Below are 21,475 nucleotides of genomic sequence, written 5' to 3' on the forward strand. Positions count from 1 at the left end.
CAGCAGCACGTTTTGCTCAAAGACTCCCACAAATACACAGTCTGTGTTTTCAAAGAGGGAATTTTCCCCACGTGTGACCTAAAACTGCTGCAAATCCATTTATTTGGGCTTCCTGACTTAGGGACTGTTTCGCTCAAATGCACAGAGGAGTCCTTGAATGCCCAGCTAGAAAGCGCAGGTGGGACTTGCCTTCTTATTAAATCTATTACAGCCAGGAAATCCCAGACTTCCATATCTATCCTAGACTCTCAACAGATTCTTTTTGAAGCGTATAAGGAAAATAATCCTGCTCTCAATCACTCACGACTTTTGGTAAGCCATGCAATCCATCTTGCCTGTTTTTCGCTACTTGACACTGTGCCAGGCAAAGCTACGTATTCTGTCCTGAAGATGTTACAGCTGAATTTCACACAGCTCGCAAGGCAGAGTCCGAGTGTGAAAATAAAGCTGAAAATAGCAAAGCAGCTGTGGTAAAGCCACACACACAAATACCTGACAGTTTTAATAAATGAAGGACCTTGGGTGGCTCTGCTTCATGGGTATCAAAGCAAGAGCACATCAAGGAAAAACACATTGATGCAGCTGAGGAGGCAGGTGACACGGAAAAAGCAAGGGGGGCATTTCTCCCCTCAGAAAATGGGGATGATATTTGGTTTATGTGCAGAGGTGAGGATTAATGTTTCCAAACACTTCGCCTAGGTTCAAAGAGCTACTTAACCCTTAGGGGTTTATCAGAAACACTGAGACACCACTTAGCTTTCCATGAATGGAGGGAGGTTTTCTGTTGTCTTGCCACCCTGGGACTGAGGCTTAACCACACAGACCACGTTCAGTTTCACAGCCCCAGATCATGCGTTCACAGCGGGCACTCACATGAACGGAAGGCAGCGTTAATTTACAGCTGCTAGGCAAAATTAAGACAGGATGGAAACAAACGTCCCACAGTTCCAAAAGCAAAGCATCACTTCTTTTTGTCACTGGCAGGAATCCAATCCCTGCTTCTACACATAAAGCTAACAGGCTTATCGCTAATCACAGCAATTATTGAATTCCTATTTAAAGATGACCTGAGACATCACTCTGTTGTATTGCACTTGGGCATATCATTAGAACAGCAAAACAGAAGCAAAGACATTAATGACTCCGCAATTATAACCATAGCATTGCTACCTCTCCATAAGTTTCAGGCGCTTACTAATGAGAATTTTTGGCAATTTGGTTAACCATGCCTTCCCAAAATTAGTTCATTTAGTTAGTTCATTAGATCATCACCTTAATCAAAACATTTAAAAATGAAACGTCAACTCCTTTAGAACCAAATTATCAGGTTCTGAAGTGTTTAGATTGACTATCACAATAACAGAAACCTAAGTTTCTATTAAAAACTTCTTCATTGAGCTCACCTCCAGCACCAAAACCAGTTCACCAAGGTGCTCTCCATACCAAACCGTCTGCTGTGACTTGTCACGTAGCTCCATCTCTACACAAGCAACAGCGATGGCACCAGAGAACTAACCTCTTTCTAAAATAGAGTCACAAACTTGTCACAACAGAAGCCAAACTGGAAGGAAAGGCACACGAACACAGTAACTGGTGTGTCTCTGGGGAACAGGCTCATCTGTCTTCTCCTGCTAAGAAGACAAGGAAAGGCCCATTAAAGGGGCAGGTTCCATACATCGCCACCTCCGAAAAAATGCAGCTTTCCCAGGGTTATGTGTTTTCTAGTCGTGCCCAGTTGCCCCAGTCAGAACCAGGGACACACCATAGCGAGGGCTGCGCCAAAACGTTTTCAACGTTGTTAATGCTCCATAGAGCTTTTAGGAAGCTAACATCAAACAAATTAACAGGAGGGAATAGATGAGAACAAGAATACACACATACTGCCTTTGAAAGGAACTCGTCTTAATGGAAGTTAAAACAAACTAGGGGCCCAAGGTGTAGTAAAGATGCTTCTTGACATAGGTGGGTGATGCTCGGCGTTTTACAGAGGACATGTATTGCTGCAGTGTTTTCTCTCCATACAGTGAAAACAATCAGTATCTCCAGGTTTCCTCTTGAAATGGTGGCAGGGAAACGACTGCTGGCATGTGCGTCATGTGGATCTGCTCACATTGCGTCGTGACGAATCTTATTAAAAACCAAGCACCGCAAGTGAAATGTCTGCAGCTCAGCCTGCTTGCATTCACCTTTAGCAACACGTTATGCTTCATTAAATTTCGAAGCAGTGTTTATTAGGAGAGTAAAACGCATCAGCATCCTTCACCAGGCTTCTCAGCTTGTTTTCATGACGTCAATATTCAGGTTTATTTAAGCCAGTGAAAATATACATTGATTAAACATGGTCTTTGAGCATCTCCCGCAGCACCGAAAAATGCAGTAAATAGCAATGGCATATTTTTACTTCTTTCCTTCAGAATAAGATTTACCGTTACCATAAACAAGGTCTATCTCACCTTTGCAACAAGCAATTTAAAAACCTCCTCCCTGCACTGAGCAGGACTGACCACCACGGAGTCCCCTGGGACCCTCTGGTCTGTTTCTCCTGCCTAGCAGTGGATGCTGCTTATCAAAAGCTTTTCCACAGAATGAATCAAAAGTTAAGTTTTAAATTGAATTATAACAATATAATGCAGGTCAAGGGACTAACACAGGGAGGTTTCTGTTGTAATACTTCTCTACAAGCCGGGTACCACCACCAAGAGATTTCAGTGTATGCTTTTCCTCTGTAACCTCAACTTGCAGAGCACTCCAGGTTTTCTTTCCCTCTCTGAAAATTCATTACAAAGCCTTATTCGAGCTGAGATTTTGTATACAAGTTTTCTGCCGAGAACAAATTTTTACAACTGAGTTTTAAGCTCCTTTAAAAAAAAAATCCAGAAATTTATAATGGAAATAGTGACAGTGCCCATAATCACAAGTGCAGAAACATTATTGTGATAGAGTTCATACTCCATCCAAAACTAAAAGTCGGCGTCTCAACCAAATTCCACGTTCATTCTGTAACAATGGTCAGTTATGAGATCAGTAAAACAGGTGCAAACAAAAAATACTGGGGAGTTCAGCACTGGTGATGGCAGCATAAAGCCTGCACCTTGGTCACTAAATTCTGGTTGAGCAAGAGGGTTTTTTTAGTAAGTCTTGAATTACTTTATAACTCATTTCTCCTGGGCAAACTCTTCTCCTAGTGGTCAGCACAGGCTACCTTGGAAAAATCTTTGAATTGTGCTTCCAAATCCTAATAGTTTGGCCATTCCCAGAAATTATTAACATTGAGCTTCATCAGTTTTGGCCAAGTCTGATGAAGCCCACCGCTGTATACGTGATGCTCGGTCACACAAAACGCAGCTATTCCCTGCTGATAGACTAAAGCTCTGCCCTACGACTTGCCACGAGTTCTCCTCTCCGCCTCAGGGTAAATGTCATGTTCCAGCAAGGAATGGAATGGATGCCGGCACGCTGTGACACACTGAACCTCGCAGGTGACACAAAAGCTGTGATGAGCCACCTGTGACATTGCCTACAAGAGTTATACCCCAAACTGAAAGAATCGGTGTCTACCTGTAGTAATACATTCCTCTTAATATTCTGAATACACTCCCAATTCTCCCAACAAACACGCAGCAAATGCAAAGTAGAAATACAAGAGAAATGACGCGCGTAGTTGTGTTAAGAGGCACAAAGCCGAGGTGCTGAGGGGCCACATGTGGAGGCAGCGCAGTGTCAAGTGTTAACCCCATCCAACACGCTTGCAAAATGAATTTGAGAACGGCAAAATTCAGAAGCGCGGCTCAAAAACATGTGACTGTGAACGACCCTTGACACCTGGTTATGTCATTAATAAAGCATTTAATACACGAAGAACACTGGGTCTCCAGAAGCGCGTTAACCGGCGCTGAAATGTGTTAGTCATCCAACAAGAACTCTCACTTCAACACTAGAAATTACAGGACATGGAAATCAAATTGAACCTTTACAAGGTAACCGGCTCTACCGCTAAGTCTGGACTGTGCTACCTGCAAACATTCAGTGCTATAAATTACAGATCGCTCATCCTTTTTAGCAAAAGGAAGGGAGTATCTCTCCCTTGCAGTACGTTGTGTACAATTATTGGACTCTGAGACAGGCACCTACGCTGGGCTTTCACTTTAAACAAGCTCAGTAAATTCAAAGCTGCTTCATACAAATCTGCTGAATTCAAAGCAATCTTCACTTGTTCAATCTTTCCCTCTGGGTGAAAGTAAGTATGGGATGACATTTAACAGTTTTCCTTACCTGGAAGAAGTTATTTCAAGAATATCTACAAAAGTAAACTGTAATACAGTTGTTTAAGCAACTTGACAAAAGGAAAAGCAAGCAAATTTGCACTCAGCAAAAAGGCAGGCTACTCCAGAAAACTGAGAAGAAAGTCAATTTGTCTTCAGCACAATTATTTATGTATCATTCAACTTGCTGTTTCCATAACACCTTCTGCCATGTAACTTAAGAGGCCTTGAGGAGTATATTCTTGAAACTGCACACGGGACAGGACTAAATCTCAGCTCCACTTCATCACAGGGAAGTTTGGAAAGCAGCCTCTGGAAACAGCACCGTGCTCTGCAAATCACCAATCAAGTTGGTGTTTATCTTGTGACAAAAGGAAAAGTCAGCCCTTTCATATCCACACACTCCTAAGATAACGAGATTTTCTTCACGGCTTCAAGTTAGGCACTGAAATACTTTTGTTATGATTAGTTTTATCACATTGAATCCAAATGCTCTGGATTGTTAATTGACTCTTCTGACAAGTCTCCAATAATGAAACACAAGGGCTCGCCATTCACCTTAAGCTGATAAAACAGAATAGGAAGAAGGGCAAGTTCTCAGATCCTACCCAGGTAGTCGCAGCTTTAGGAAACCTCTTCCATTTGCTTTCTCACCAGCAAAACCAGTGTATTTGTTAGCTCTGGCATGGCAAACTTCCCACTTGCCTACTCCCATTCTACCCATACATGACAGCTACTACATCAAAGACTATTAGTACCCAAAGCATCTACATTGCCTCGAGGTCATGTGAAAATCAAGTTAATGCCCTCTCAAGTAAACACTAAATCCTCCACTTCCTTTTTGCTTAATACCTCCTTAAATTCTCTGCCTCGTTTTGAAATGTCTGTTCACCCTTCAAGCTAATTGCTGTTGCTAATTTGCTATACGTGTGCCGCGACACTGTTAGCAGAAGAAGAAACCGCTTCGCACAGCAGTTTGTGCTCAGGATCCAAATTCTAAGCCCAGTTCTCAATCTGGGACCCAAAGTCACCACTTCCACCTCCACAGTTCGGCCACTCTGGGCCCTGGCACCGGAGGATCCACGGAGAGAAAGGCAGATGAAGGAGGTAACACAGGGGTAGAGATTGGCCATGTGAAGTGATGAAGCGTGAACACACTCTCCTACTTCACTCTACCCGTTCTCATCCACAAACTACTGAATAAACCACTTTATAACCCCCCAGTTACACAGTACTAGGAGTCAAATAACACCAGGGGGTTGCACTTTATGAACCAGGAGCTCTTGCATGAGTAATTCTAACAAGCTGGGGAACACTTGCTCCATACCCTGCACACACGCACTGCTCCATGGCATCAGCACCCCCAGAAACCCTGTCCCCCCTTCACTGCCCTTTGCTGAAGTTCAAGCTCTTGCTGCATGTTGCAGATGATTAAACAGCTTTTACAGTCCCTGGTCCAAAACAAATTAAAAGGGATACAAGTCCAAAAACATCCGGTGATAAGCGTTTGCTCACAGTGAAACAATTAAAAGGAAAGACTTGTCTCGTTAAACATACAAAAGGTTATCGACAACCTACCAGTTCACACCGTTTCTTCCAGCTCCTGGGAGGGACTGGTTCCCACTCCGTAACAACACACCTGTGCTATTTTACTGTATTATGCACAGTCCTATGAGCACAATTAAAATGTTCTATCCAAGCTCTACAATATGAATGGCTTTCATAACTTCTTAACAGCATATTCCTTCCTTTGACCAGCATAGACCATCCACCCTCAATTTATCAAGCATTTAGTGCAGGCTAGTTAAAAATAAAACCAACACTTCAAAAACTGGATGGAAACCGGTTTCAACTCTCACAACACTCAATTCATGACTTTATGAGCTGCTCCCACCAAATTCCACTTCAAATGGCACCAAAGCAAGCGATGAGTTTGCAACTGAAAGATAAACATTTAATAGCTTCAAAACTGCCAATGATATAAAACAATGAGCCAGGACCAGTAAGCTCTCAAAGCACTGAGACCTGACCTAAAAGGAAAGAAGAAAGTTGCTATGGTGCTTTAAAATTAGAGATGGCGGTAAATTAATACACAAATCAGTCTCACTATAGACACCGTTCTCACCTGTATAAATATTTCACAGCAAGTCATATAAAACATATGGATATTGCAACAGAGGTACAGTGAAACAAGCGTGCTACAGCCCCCAATACACAATGCAGTCTGTCTTATTTTCCTTTAATACTAAAATACAGAACTTTTAGGAGTTACTCCAACATATTAGCTTGAAACTTTGCAAGCTATAGTTCATGTAACCATGCATTACCTGGGAATTTCAGCCACCCTTGAACAGTCACAAATTGCCACACAAATACCAATGTACTCTTGACCTCCACGGGGAGCGGCTCATTCCTGTCTAACATGCCAACAACTGCTGAAGAGGAAGTCTCCCTAGTTTCTAAAGGTATCTGCTTCTACTGAGTATTAGCTTTTCCAAAGCAGTCCCCAAAAGCTTAAACACATCCTAAAGACTTTGGGTCTTTCCTTTTGTCCTGGAGTCATCGGCTGCAAAGTTCATCCTACAAGAAAATTCTTCACAGAAGTCTTTCCACAAGTACAACAACATGAAATGAAACCATTTCAACACACAGTATTTTACTTTGAGGAGAATCACTGAATAGACTTACCAAATTTTGTACATAAAACACCAACTTCAAAACAAACCTCCAAAGTCGGTTTTCTGCCCAGAGCAAGTTTTATTGTAGGTTGCACTCAGTTCTCTAAGCTTGTAACACAGCAAGGTTGACTAACCTCAGCTTTAACTATGGTGTTGAAACAGGCATAAATATCCTGTAATGTGTAATGTATTCAGGCATGATTTAAACCTTCTTCAGTGAAAACTTTTAAAATCATCCCTGTCTGTCTATATTCATTGTCATTTATCAAAGACACATGAACTGCGATTCTCTATTCTCAACTCACTCATTTATTCTGTATTTACTTCTGCACAGGGAGAATATCAGGAAGACTGTGCTGGAAAAATGTGACAGGTTTTCTGTATGATTGTTTTCACAATTATGCCTCAAAGATAATTAATGCTGGGGGTGGGGGTGTTTTTATCGCGAATAAAAGGTTATATATACCTTTTAAAGATATAAAGCAAGCTTGCCCTGGTATATCTTGGGGAAGAGTGGAGGGTTTGCTAAGCCCAGAGTATTCTTCATTTCAGAGCTGAGGGGATGCAATGCAGGCAGGAAGATATTTATTCCGATGCCATTCTAACTAATCCTGGAAAATAAAGGGACTTGAAAAAATTTAAAAGGTGACAGCAACTAATACAGCATTTCCCATAAGGAATTGAAAATTTCATGTTCCTGCTTTTCATCACTTTTTTTTAATACCATAATCCTATAATGTACCGTACGTCCAGCCATGGACTCGGCTGGAAAAATACTTGACCCTAAAGATGGTTGATGCAGCCTAAACAAAGAGCATTTCCCCGGTTTTCTTGCTAGCCAAGACATAGGAGTCCCCTCACACCACATCTGCAAAAGGATAGAGATTTTTCTTTAACAGACATAAGGGCACGGAGCTGCTCAGTAAAGGATTCACTCACCTCACCTAAATGACACGGATCAACCTATGCAAGCAGCTGTTTTCATATAAGAAGTTAAGGCTGAGGCAAGGAGCAGGGGACAGCATTTGGGCACCAGGAGGGAGCACACCCAGCCTGCCAAGGTGCTGGGGCGAAGACAAAAGGATCCGGATGTGAAATATTGGATGAAAGAGCATTTCACAAATACTTAGTGCTTCCTGAAGTAATCGATCCTTAGCTGGTGAAACCACGGTGTTTAATCAGAGAGGGTGAGACGCCGGCATTGGGAGCTCTATTTCCTAGTACCACAAAAGCCCTGCACGGAGAGTTATGTATATGTTGGTGTCTGTCATTGTGCACAATGCCCTTCCCTCAAGCACTGGCCCTCAGAACGCATTATACATTGTTAGTGGAGATCAGCAGAACCGCAGATTTTTTTTGTTTTAATGTTTTTCTTTCTCTCACAAAGCACTTATAACAGAAATCAGCGCTTGGGAACTGGAGTTCTGAAGCACAGCCTAACAGTTTATTTATGATCACAGCAGCTAATTGCTCAAATACAACCCTCAGGGCGCAGGACCATTCCCAGGCCATTGAAATCAGCCACTCATCTCCAAGAAATCAGTGTTGTTAACTGGTTTGAGTGGCTTTGCCGGAGCAGGAGGGCAGACAGTTGAATAAGTGGATAACGCTGACTCCTTCACTGACAAAAAGACAATGGAGGGAAAAAAAAAAGATAAATCCATTTTGACATGTGTTAGTGGTTTTGTTAACAAAAAGTCTGCCCAGTGTCCCAGTCGGCTCATAGGAAATTACTGCACAGATGGAGACACAGCCCTGACAAGGCCAGCGCTCCCCTCCCAGCCTTTCCTTGACTTGACAGCGGTGGCCACCACACCTCGTCTGTGGGCTCTGCTGTATCTTGGCCACTGATAGGAGTCACCCCATGGGAAAGCAGCACGGTGGGACCAAAATGATGTCAGGTACCATGAAGAACATTTTCCTTTTTTGCTTCACAAACTTTTGAACCTTACAAGAGGGGAGCCATCCGTTTCTATGGGGTTTTTTTTTCTCTTCTACAAATGGATTTTAACAATGCATATCCTGCCAGGAAATGTTACCGTGCGTTACTGATAAAGCATTACATAAAAAGGTAAATTAAGTTTCCAAGACGTGAATCTGAGCTGATAAACATATTACATCCACAGTTCAACAACTAAGAAGAAAAAAAAAGAACAAGCAGTTTTAGAGAAAGCTTCGGGAATATGGGGAAAAAACAACAGGAACGAGAGATAAAGCAATGCCATGCTGTCAGAACAGTGCTATGACTATGCATGAAGCATCGCTACCGAACTAAATCAGATTAAACTAATGGCCATCTATTAGCTTTGTGTATGTCTATACGGTACAACACAGTCTGAAGAGGGGAGCTCAAGCACCAGACGGCTTTGCCAGCACAGCACTCACCCCCGGCTCAGCCAGAACATCAGCCAGAGCCCGAGGAAATGGCCTCAAGTTACACCAAGGGAAGTTTAGATTGGATATTAAGCAAAACTTCTTCACTTTGAGGGTTGTCAGGTATTGGAACACGCTACCCAGGGAAGCGGTTGAATCGCCACCCCTGGAGGTGTTTAAAAGACGTGTAGATGAGGTTCCTATGGACATGGTTTAGACGTGGACTTGACAGTGGCAGGTTAACAGTTGGACTCTACAATCTTAAAGGTCTTTTCCCAACCAAAATTGTTCTATAATTCTTTTTATTCTCACCTAGGGGCAGCGGGGGTGATCCTATGCATCTCTTCAGTACGATAGGCAGGGGAGAAGAGCTACAAGTCCAAACTTAAGCCAGATCATCACTGTAGCTGCTACAAGGGGCTGCAGACCTGGTCTGCACAGAAAATTAAAAATCAGGCAATCTGATATCAAAAGGAGAGAGAAATCCCTAGAGGAAATTCACTTTACAGCAAAAGAAATCAAGGAGGGCATAGAGGTGAGTGACCCAGCTACAGCACTAAAGGCTTTTACCAGAACTGCCCTGAACAGCCATTAGGGCAGGAAGAAAGAGAAGCTGCTGAGATAACCCTCCCACTTCACACGGCTCCGTGGGACCTTCCCCAGACAGCAGCGACCTGGCCAACACGATGCCACGGAGGATTTAAAGAGACCACAGTAAATGAAATACCGATTTCCACAAAAACGGCCAACACTCACTCCAACAAACAAGCAAAAAGCAAGGAGGACAAGAACAGAAGGATGTCCTGGCAGCCAGCTAATTAGCAAAAGCATTAGAGTCAAGCTTCCAAGCTCTAACAAGAACTAAGCGGGATATATACCTTTATGCAGGATTTTTTTCAGACGGAACAGAGAACAGTGTCTGGGGAATTCTTCATCAGTCACTTTTTGCAACCCAAAATACACAAGCGCTAATTAGATCACGCCAAGTCTTCATTTTCACACTTCCAAAGCCGCTCAATTAAAAGTATGTGTTTTGGCACTGCTCTCTATTTTCAAATAATTGAGACAAAGCTAAAAACAAAGAAATGCTTCAGCCCCAGGAGATGATACAGCTGCAGACGGATGAATCATTAGCGTACCGCAAACCTAAAAAACTCATAAGAGACATAGACAGACCTACTTTCATGGGAGTTATTGTCTAATGTGATAGAACACTGAAAACAAAAATAAAACAATAGAAACAGTGAGGAAACAGAGAAACAGTCTACTCTGCAGTATTTTCTTACAGTTGCTACCAAAACTTTTTTAAAAGCCTCCAGGTAGTTAAACTGCAGATAGAATCTGGGACCTTCAAAAACACCAGTTGTCTTATCAGCAAACACATATCGATAAATGACACGACTACCAAAGCAGTGAGGAATTAGTTGGAAAAGATAACCGGGACGAATTTTAACTTATCTTTCAGTGTTTTGAGTGGCTTCTCTTAAACAAGAAACTTGGTTCAAAGCATCACTTGCAATTCTTCAAGATGCTGCTGCAGTTAGAGGTTCCAGGGCATTGATTTGCATGTTAATTGGCTGAAGGATAATACCAAGTAGCAAGCAAGACAGACTTCGTATGTTAGCAGTGTTAAGAAAATTGCTATTGATGCATATAAATCACTGGGCACATTCCTCTGCGTGATAGCGCACCAATAATAGACTTGCTCCCAGTTCTTGCGTGTAGCTTCAGAAATCTGAGAAGAAGGGAATCCCCTCATAGTAAATAATGTCAAAAAGCTGGGAGAGGAGGGAGTGGGAGGATAGGACGTGTCCTCAGCCTGGTTATCTTTTGCATCATCTGGAGGAAGGCACAGGAACGGAGTTTGGGAGAAGGAACCCCCATCCCAGCCCTCTGAAGCTGGCGGCACGTTGATTCAAAACCTATTAGGCTTCAGACAACTTTATCTTAGACGGTTACAAATTACCCTGTGCCAACAACAAATTTAAGGCATCCTATCCCCGATGACAAATATCTTCCTTATCTCCCGGAACCACGTGGTTATAAATGAGGTCCCACATCTCGCCCCAAAGATCCTGTTGTAGAAAAAGCCCTGTCACTCCTCCAGCCGCTGCAATTCTTCATTTACATAAACCACCTCTATCCGAGATCCCTTGTCCCTCTGATTTATGGCTTCAAGAAAAATAAACATGAGTTAAGGAAATAAGAGAAAATAGTTTATGAGCCAACCTCAGTAGCTTCGACCACATGCAAATACTACAGCCAATTGTTGCTTCTCTGCCAGCCGATAACAAGAATAAACACGCAAATAGGCAAGTAGCACTTTTCCTTTTCTTCCGAACTCAGGATACAATCCAAAACCACTTCACCTAGGGGACTTTAAACATTAACAGCTTTTCGGCGTCACAGTAGCTCTTCATTTCTCCAGCTATCAAGATAAATTAGGGGTACAAGCTCCTTAAAAAAAACCAGAATATAACATTCATTCTACAAATTTTAGGCCAGATAGGACTGTTTTTTACTATCAGTCCACTTCATTTGAACTTATTCTTAACTATGTAAATCTGAAAGAAACACAGACTATTGAAAATCTGGACAGTCTTTTGAGAAAGTGTTTTTATAAAAAGCTAATTTAATGTGTGTGACATTCCAAAAACCAGCCCCATGACAACAACAGGTATTCTGCCTCTCTCTTTTAAGGTACGAGCTCCAAATACTCATGTGATATCATTAAATAAGTCTCCAAACTGGCAAAAACCAAACAGTTCTAAGAAATACTAATTCCACAGGAACCAAGAACTAAGAAAAATCCAAAATGATAGTGGTTACATAAGCGATTGGATTAAGAATAATCTACTGTGATGTGTGTGTATTTACAGAAGACTTGGAAGAATAGAGTTTAAAACAATCACTTAAAGAAAAGCTAGTTGTTAAAGGAAACAATTTGCTGTACTAGATTATATTCATGTGACCAAGAAAGCCAAAAAATAGCACCACGAAAAAGAAAAAGTGAGAAGGAACAGAGATGAGGTATTAAATGCTGGCCTGACTCCTAGTCTAAAGTAATATCAGATGCCCCCATGAGCACTTTCTTCCATCCGAGATGAAGCTCTTCCAGGAACAGGCACTGAAATTTAGTAGCATCTCAGCCTGAAGTCACCTCCCTCCCAAGGGACCCATCTGCCATCGCTCCACAGGGACTATGACAAGCGACCACATGTGAGACGAATACTTATTTAGCGCTAAAGTTAACGTTTTTATCTTATTTTGCATCTGTGCAGCCAAACTACATCTGCAATAAAATTCTGTGCTGGTAGGACATGATGCAACCAGTCAACAGCAAGAAATTCACCTTCCTACCTAAACAACTTGCTTTGCAATATCACTCTTACCCAGCACAGAAGGCAGAAGAATAAAAAGGACATTAAATTGTTCAAAAACTTGTTTCGGCTTTCCTAAAGAGAAAGAGGCAGGTATTGACAGGAAAGGTCCTTTTCACAAGGGTAAGTTTGCTCACAACATCCAAAAATCATGTATTTCTGTTTCCTCCTTTTACACATCCAGAGGGAGGCACGGGATAAATGCAGCATCGGGCCACGGCAATCTCAGATTATTATAGTGATATAGCAACCCAGATCATTATAGCAATTTTATCATTATATACCATAAAAAGCATGCCAGGCCTTGCTATTAAAACTCACTGTCTTAAGATGTCGGTTGATTCACTTCAAGTGACATTTGATTAACAAAACGTGAAAGCAACATCTGCAGGAAGAGCAAATTTAATGCCACATATGCCTCAGTGAGCAACACTTCCTATTGTGGTTTTTTTTTAATCAGCTTTTTTGCTATCAATCTACTGTATTGCTATTCCATATCAAGCCAGTTCAGAGCTAAGCCAAGCCTGGAAAGAGCCACACCAGCCCACAGCCAAGGTCCATCGGTCCCAGCAGCGTGGAACGTGAGGCCATCCGGAGAATGGCACGAGCACAAAGTGAGCACCTAATGAAGCTTCTCCAGGTCCCACCCATGTGTGCTGCGTAGGGATTTTCCAGGATGGGGAAGGGAGCGCCTGTGCTACCATCAACCTACAGCCTAACTTGGTGTTAAATCCACAGCAAAACAAATTAAAACAAAACTAAAAGATTTAAAAAATAAAAATTATTTTAAAAAAAAGATAAATAAAAATAAAAGCAACACACACACCCCCCACACACCACCCACCCTTCTTCCCTAAGCATCCATCAACCTGGCTTTTCTGGACATCTTCCTAGCTGGTTTCCCACTTCCCACTTCACTCCTGGATATCATGAATTGCGTTTGAATGCTTTCAAATGGAGCCAGAACACTTACTTTTTAAATAATGACTTCTCCAGAGCTTTTTTTTTTTAGTATTATAAACGTAATATTTCCAAACAACATTCTTGATTGTTAGACTCAAACAGCATTGCTGTGATAACCCTCTAAGAATCCCATCTCCTCCTAAGTGACTGTTATCCTTACATTAGCTGGGAGATTTTGAGAAGAAACTGACTCTCAGAATAATTTGGTGGAAGTGAATTATTCAGCAGGACAAACCCAAAGCTCATATCCCCTCTGGACAACTAATGGTTCACAGGTTTCCACCACCAGTCAGAGGTGGTGACTTGCCAGGATATGTAGCTCTGTTGAAGCGATACACGGTCATATTTGTGACATCTGCTTGAATCAAAATGTTCCTTCTCTGCATTTGTTCGTAATTATGCCAACAACGGTCACAGCCAGGAAAAGTGAATTGCAATTTATGTCTTCTGTAGAGAAAGCATTTAAATATTTATCTGTGATGTATGGCTCGAGAAGAGGCAGCTCTAAGATCTCCCGTCACGCTGTATTGTATCTGACACCTCGGTGTTGAACGGAACATGTGCTTTCAGGAGCTATAAAGAATTACTATTTCTATCACTTTCAGACACTTCGTGACTAAAATGCTGGACCCATTATCCAGCAGCACACGCTGTACGTAAATGAAGAATTACACATCCTTGGCCTTGAAGACCTTCTGACGAGATCAAAAGAACCAGCTGAAAATAGTGCAAAGGAGCACTTTAACCTGAGGAGGAAATGATTCATGAAACAACAACAACAAAAGATACGACCCACAGGCACTGATTTCTGAGCAACTGGCAGGTTACTCTGTCATTATTTTATATACATATATAGTATATGTTGTTATTATTTTAATACATCGCTACTGCAAGCAGATGCAGAACTGGCCATCTCCCCCGCATATTATAGCAAGCAATAGGGGGTTGGACCCCAAAATCCCTTTCGGCAGTTTTGAGCAGCAAAAAGTCCTTGTCCGTGTATTATTTTCAGACTAAGACTCTAAAATTGCAGCCATAGCATGCAATGCGTGAGACGGTTGTCATGAAAAACATTCCACGTTATAAACTACTACTCTAAAAGCACCAGAGATTGGGCCAAGAATCCAAGCCCCAAGTGATATCAAATGACTTATTATGCTATTTCCCTCCACCAAAGAAATTACATCTTGCAAGAAAAACCAAAGCAGATAACTGAAATTAAACAAATTCTGTCTGGCAATTAAGCAGCCGGTAAAAGTAAAAAGAGGCTGTAAGGAAAGATGGGTTGGGTTTATCATTTATACTGACACGGCGCTTCCCTCCTTGATGAGCCTGAGAAATATTGCTGTAACCATCAGATCAACATTTATTTTCCTTCCAGTAATTACGCCACTGTATAATTGAAGCTCTTGAAATTGATGTAAGCTCAACTCCATAAAATATAATAAGAAACCATAAGTGGAAGTTAAAGCAGTGAAAATCAGTCAGGAAGTAAAGCACCATTTGTCTTCTTCATCAGAATAATTGACAAGGTCTGAGGTAAATCCTCTGTCACTGGTGACCCTTTATCATGACGTTTTTCCAGAAGATAAAGGCACAAATTCAGGGAAGCCCTGCAGCTTGAAGTAAGGAGAGGACGGTCTAGTCGACTGCAGCGATACTCTGACTTCATTCGCTAAGAGTAGGTTAAGTACCTGGAAAAACAGTCTAAGTCAAATACCTTACTTTGCAAAAGCTAAATATTTGAAAGTTGCCATAGCACCTCAATATTCCCAAGACGTAACACAAGAGGACAGGAGAGGAACTTCTGAAATCCACCCTCTGAACGCGGTCACCATGAGGCACGAAGCCGACAGCCACCTTCTTCAGGAGGGCAAGGGAACAGATTTCAGGGACAAAGTGTCTCTCCCTCGAGCCGGTGGTGCCACACTGGAATCGTTGGCTCTCGATCAGAACTAACCGTAAGCACAGAAATATGAACTGGGCAAACTGAGCATCACCGAACAGCAAGTGGCTCTCCTGGAGGATGGATGAGCAAAGGCAGCTTGAAGACAGGATAGAATAAACACAAGGAGGACCATCCAAGCACTTGGTGCACACGCTGGGAAGGAAGGACATGATGGTGAGACATTCAAGCCTGATAAATTTCCCACTGCTGAGCCAGGAAGGGGAGGGCTGGAGGAAGAAAATACTGCTGTCCCTCTCAAGGAGGTATTACACACAGTATAGCCAGGCTTCTAGAGTATTTCACCATCCCCTTACATTTCATTGTGGCATTTATACCTGTGTAAGGTATCACCATTACAGGTGCAGCAGAACACAGTATATCCCTGGATAAACTGCTCTCCAGCCAGTATTTCTGCCACACCAGGTACAGGGCAGCTCCTAACTTTTTCAACTCTTCAAGCAAACACACAGATTTCCCTATCTAAAAATCCACAGTTTTACCAGTCACAGGTTCTGCCCCTTCCTCCCATTTACACACATAAATCAAACGGAGGTTCCAGCCAAGCCAAGTCCTGCCATTGCTGAGATGTAGCATTACAGTGTCCCATTGCACAACGAGGTCCATGGCCGGAATCACCTCCACCAGCAAGGGGAAGGTCTCCCCCAGAGCCCCCAGAGTCCTTGAACCTCAGCAGGTACAGACCCACTAGCAACTTCATCTTGTGCAAGACATGGATCTATCAGCCAAAGACCCAGCTCAGCTCTTGGTGGAGCACAGACGAATGGGTTGGGAATAGTGAACCATAAAAACGATGCGCACGCACATCTCAATCCCAACAAACCAATAGGTACAGAGCCTGTAAAGTCTCCTCTGACAGCATCACTTATGCCATACATTTACATTTTTCAAGGAAATGATTGAAGCTGTTCAGCTTGTTCCAAAGGCCCAACGGGAAGGAGAAAACCCTCAAGACACTTATGTGGCAGCTTTGCAGCAGCATGAGACTAAACAAATGGAAAAACCTAAAATAGGTTGCAACAGTTTACCACTAATTAGTAGGGATTACTTGGCAGAATGCAATATCTTTCAGTGCAACTTAGTGGCACCTTTCCCAACGAACTAATACAAACACAAGCACATACCAAGAGATTCAGGGAGCAGGGAAAAGGGATGTCATCGCAGATGGCAAGAAACAAAAAATGAGACTACATAGCACCTGTGTGGCTGAAAAACATGACTGGCGTGTCCAGCTACTTCATTTGGCAAGGTTAAATTCACCAAAGAAGAATCACAACCGCACTACAAACAGCAAAGTCTTCTGAATTGTCTCCTTGCAGTCAGACACCACTTCTCCACCGGTTCTATTTATTACAGCGTTTGCCCAGGGCAGGGAGGATATTCTGAACCTTTCCTCTTGTATTCATAAAAGTGCATTACTATTAAACATATGAAGGAATAAGGATATAAGAGAGAGAGAGAGGCATTATCTTTGTTTAGAGCCAGATATAAATGGAAAACCACAGAGAAAGCTTCTAGCTCAGGCAACCTTTATCAAGCCTACAAAGAAGCCCTTGTGTTGGCAGGTCCTGGCAAAGGATCTAAGCACCCAAACGACTCAATTTTTCCAACTATATGAAATGGTCTAACATAAAAGATAACTTACGTCTATGGATTTAGTGATTCAAACATACAGTAATCATCACAGCTTTAGTGAACCCTGATTTGGACTCTCAAATAGCTATCAAAGGAATTTTGCTTTCACCCTCAAAATTTGTTTTCAGAGGTTACAAAGATTGCAGCAGACCTCTTTCCTGTTTGTATATAGATATCTTAGATCCCACTTATGATTGCCTTTTGCATAAGGTAGTTTAGCACCTACACATGTCAATAAATACCTAGGTGGTTTACTCATTTTATGCATATTTAAGAGGAAGAAACAAGTTCTAATATGTTTCAAACTATCATTTCAATTACTGTTAGATTTGAATAGAGATGGTAGAAGTTCCAGCAAATGACCAGACTTAAGACTTTGCATTTGCAAGACTAAAATCACATAACTTCAAACAACAACAGGCAGAGAAGGCAGCTACAACAACTAAAAAGCATCAGCCCAAAGTTGTTCAGACCAGTTCACACACTGCTGGAATCGACCTCATTATTACTTTTGTCCCAAAGATATACCATAGTCTTTAAGTTCTCAATAAGAACTCAAAAATATGTTTGGAAAACAATTTCTGCCAGTTCTGTTGCACTTACGTGTAAAAACCTGTGTTACCGTAGCTTACACCTCCCAGCAACTAAAGCAGTACGGACTTTGTTTTTGCATAGAGGTGTCAAAAGAAAACCCACAAACAAGATAAAACTATCCAGATGTTTGAAAGGGCTCTGAGCTTGATCAGTGAAAGAAAAAAAAACCCAGAGAGAGTGATCTTAGTGAAATTCTCAGACACGAAAACGAAAAAAGGATTGTCCCACATTTGCATTGCTCCAGTCACTTCCCACGTTCTTCATTCATGTTAAGAAGGGTATTACCACAAGATCTGGAGCCGTGACAAGATAAGCTTTCTATGGACTGAAGACCCACAGATTAGAGAATTAATCATTACAAAAGCTTTGCGAACAGCTCTTGTTGAATATCTAAGCAACTGCAAACACCTACAAAGCTATCAAATGCCACAGCATGAAGACGGCTAAATAACAGATGCCAGAAGTCACCTCTGCCAACCATGCTTTCAACCAGCCTTGTCATCGAGGCTGTGTGACTTCTCCACACAGTGGCAAAAAGGGCCATTCTGTGCAAAGAATGAGGTTTCAACATTTTAGGTATTGCTGCTCCAAACACTGCAGTGAATAGAGTCCATCTACAGCAGCATAGACTGCAATTTAGCTAACCTGATTTGTAGGAAATTCTCTGTCTCAGGCCCTAAGTTTAGTGAATAAAACAGTAAAAAGCTCTTTCTGCCAAATCACAGAAAAATATACCAAACTCACCTTCCATTGCTCCTTGGGAAGCAGCTTCACGACCACGATGTCACCATTCAGGGCTCTGTTGCGAGCAACCACTCCATCAATAAAGATATCGCGAGTCCCATCCTAGTGAAAGAGGAAGAAAAATAAATGCCAGACCAAAACATATTAAATTACAGTTACTATGAGGTTTAGAACACTGTCCTCAAAAAAGACGCACACCCTGCTGAGACAAACAGCCTGCACAGGTCGCGCACAGAAATGAAATGGATTTACCATATGCCCTTCAACAGGCAATACCTTTCAGCAAATAAGCTCAAATAAGCTCCTTTGTATGTATGTGCCAGCACAGTAGATTCAAGAGAGACAAGCCTTCAAGACGTATCGTCTGCAGGCTCCGCTCAGCTCTTCTGCGGCTGCTCTTGGGATGGGGAGAGAGTTCTCTGCACTCACAGCTCCTCACAGGTTCAGTTCCCAACCCCAGCGCTCAAAGCTGCTGTTCAGAACACGTTTCCAAAACCATTGCTGCAAAACACCCCATGCAGAGCTGCTGCTGCTGTGCTGGTGCGATGGGAAAGGTGGGAAAAGGGATCAGCAGGTTGGTCTGTGAAGGTGGCCTGGAGAATGGCTGGGGATGTAGCCTCTTTTTTAAATGAGTTAACACCATATATTCTGCATTTGGCACAACCAGTGTTAGAAGAGGTTCAAGAAAATTATGCCTACAGATGCCAACTGCAAGCCAGATGATCTTTTACTGTAACAGACATGCTAGGACACCTTCTCTCAATACTCTGGGTTAACAACCTTGCACAAGAGCCTCTCGTAATTGTACACACTATGATTATCCACCCCAGACATGTTTGGCATTCGGCTCATCTAGATTTAGCTTGGAAGATTTTCTTCATGGGCTGAATAAAGATGAACAACACAAAGGTTTTAGTTTTTAGGGGATTGCTAGTTTTGTCCTTTTATTTTTTGGCTAATTATTGACAGTGCTCTTGCTGCTGTCATTTGTTTCCCCATAATCCAGTAGATGTAAAATTTCATGTGTCTGTTTACACGCCATGAACACGCAAAATAAGGTGAACAGTTAGTATCAACATGAGCAGTCAACATAGCTTTTCTAGAGAGATCTATCTTTGCATGGTTCTGAGGTACAACAAAAGAGGATGAGTTTCTTCAGATTAGTATTTCATTGTCTTTCGATGAAAAAAGGAGCCTCACAAGAATTAAAATCTTAATTGCAACTTCAGTCACTTCTCAGATACACAACCCGGAGTCTCTTATGCTTGAGTAAATCCAATCAGAACTACCAGTGTGCTCAGTCTCCAAGAAAAACTTCTTTTATAACCTGAAAACACGAAGCCCTAATATCACATCAATATCTTACTCTGCTTAGATATCCAAACGATAAAACGGCAGAACCTTGCCATGATGTGAAACTACGGACATCCTCCAAGAGACCAAATTACTCTTAGAAAGGAAAGCAGCAGCAGCTCAACAGCTGTGTGAAAGCTGCCTCCCATGACTAGATGCAGAAAAATTGCAAAGCCTCTTGGACCAACATAATTCAAATTGGAAACTGTTCTTTCCACAAAGCCAGATTTTTTACACATGGTCTTATTCCTCAGTTCTCCCCACCCTCCCTCTTCTGCCCCAACTCTTTACCTAAACCCACTACATACATTAAAAGTTCAAAGTCACTTTTTAAGGAAAATGTCTGCACTTTTTTTTGTCTGTACACGTAGTTGCTCTGCGCTGCAGGACACAGTCTGGCATTCATAATTTGTTTGTTCTACACTTTTTCCCTTTTCTCCTATATCCAAGAAAACACAAGGCAGACCCTTTCCCCCAGCCCTGTAAAGGTGCCTGGTGGGTCACACTACCCAGTTAAAGCTGTATCTCCATACTCTGCAGGGGCCTTGTCTTGAATTACAGCCACTCTCAAACAATATACCCACATATATACAATTAAATATGTGTACACACATCCATTTTACAGCAGTCAGTTTCAATACATGCACACAAGCTGTAAATGTGAATTTGCCATCAGCTTTGTTTTCTCTCCAGAACAAAACACTTCTGTGTCTAGAGCTCCAGACTCCTGATTTTTAGATGAACTTAAGCATTTCCAAGAACACTTGTGCATCCCACTTCTTCCTTCAGTGTCCCCAGCTCCGCACAACTGGCACTTCAGATTACCAGTCCAATTAAAATGGCACCGAACCACGACAGAACAAAATCACTTGCAAAGCCTTAACTGCCCCCAAGGTGCATATAGAATGGTTTTGAGGCTTCTGCAGCCCCCTCCAGGGAACATGGGGCTTTTACTGCTTGGTGGCCACCTGTGAGCATCACCAGCAATGCTCTCCATCCCCTGCAGTGTTTTCATCTGCTCTGGATGTGTCTTCCACAAGCCCAGCACACTCACTCCATCACTCACGCTCAGCAGTATCGTTCTTCACATTGACAATGCCGGCATTTCCAACCACATCACTGTGCGCAGGGAAGACGCGAGATGCGAGGCAGAGATTTAAACGCCTGGGTCCATTCTCTGGGCAGCTTTTGAGAGAAAGACCCTGGGCATTCTCCTCAACCCCTCATGCAACAATGAGACGAGCAGACAGAGCACATTTGCAGCAAGAAACCCCCTGGGACTTCTGGTGTTAGAAGGTGAACAGCTGTGGCATTTGAACCGCATGAAGCCACAGCCAAGAAGAGAAAGGGATACAGTGCCCTAGTCAACAGCAGGAGACAATGGGAGATTTTTCACAGCTGCAGCTCTTGCAGCATCTGGCAATGATGGGAAGTCCTGCAGAACACGAGGGCTGCAAACGCTCCCTTATGGCAAATAACGTTATATAAAGGACAACCTCCCTAAAACATTTGTCTTTGTGAGGTTTG

General features: G+C 42.3%; 1 protein-coding gene across 1 annotated transcript in view; it reads right to left on the minus strand.

The window, feature by feature from the left end:
• The window catches only part of DIS3L2 (DIS3 like 3'-5' exoribonuclease 2), a 190,175-nt gene that overhangs the window by 142,723 nt on the left and 25,977 nt on the right, over nt 1–21,475 (minus strand). Inside the window, exon 6 of the mRNA XM_080350020.1 lies at nt 18,596–18,697. Within this exon, the coding sequence (XP_080206146.1) occupies nt 18,596–18,697 (102 nt within the window). The remainder of the gene's footprint in view (nt 1–18,595; nt 18,698–21,475) is intronic.

This window comes from Nesoenas mayeri (genome assembly GCF_963082525.1).
Source record: "Nesoenas mayeri genome assembly, chromosome: 9".
Classification (NCBI taxonomy): Eukaryota; Metazoa; Chordata; class Aves; order Columbiformes; family Columbidae; genus Nesoenas; species Nesoenas mayeri.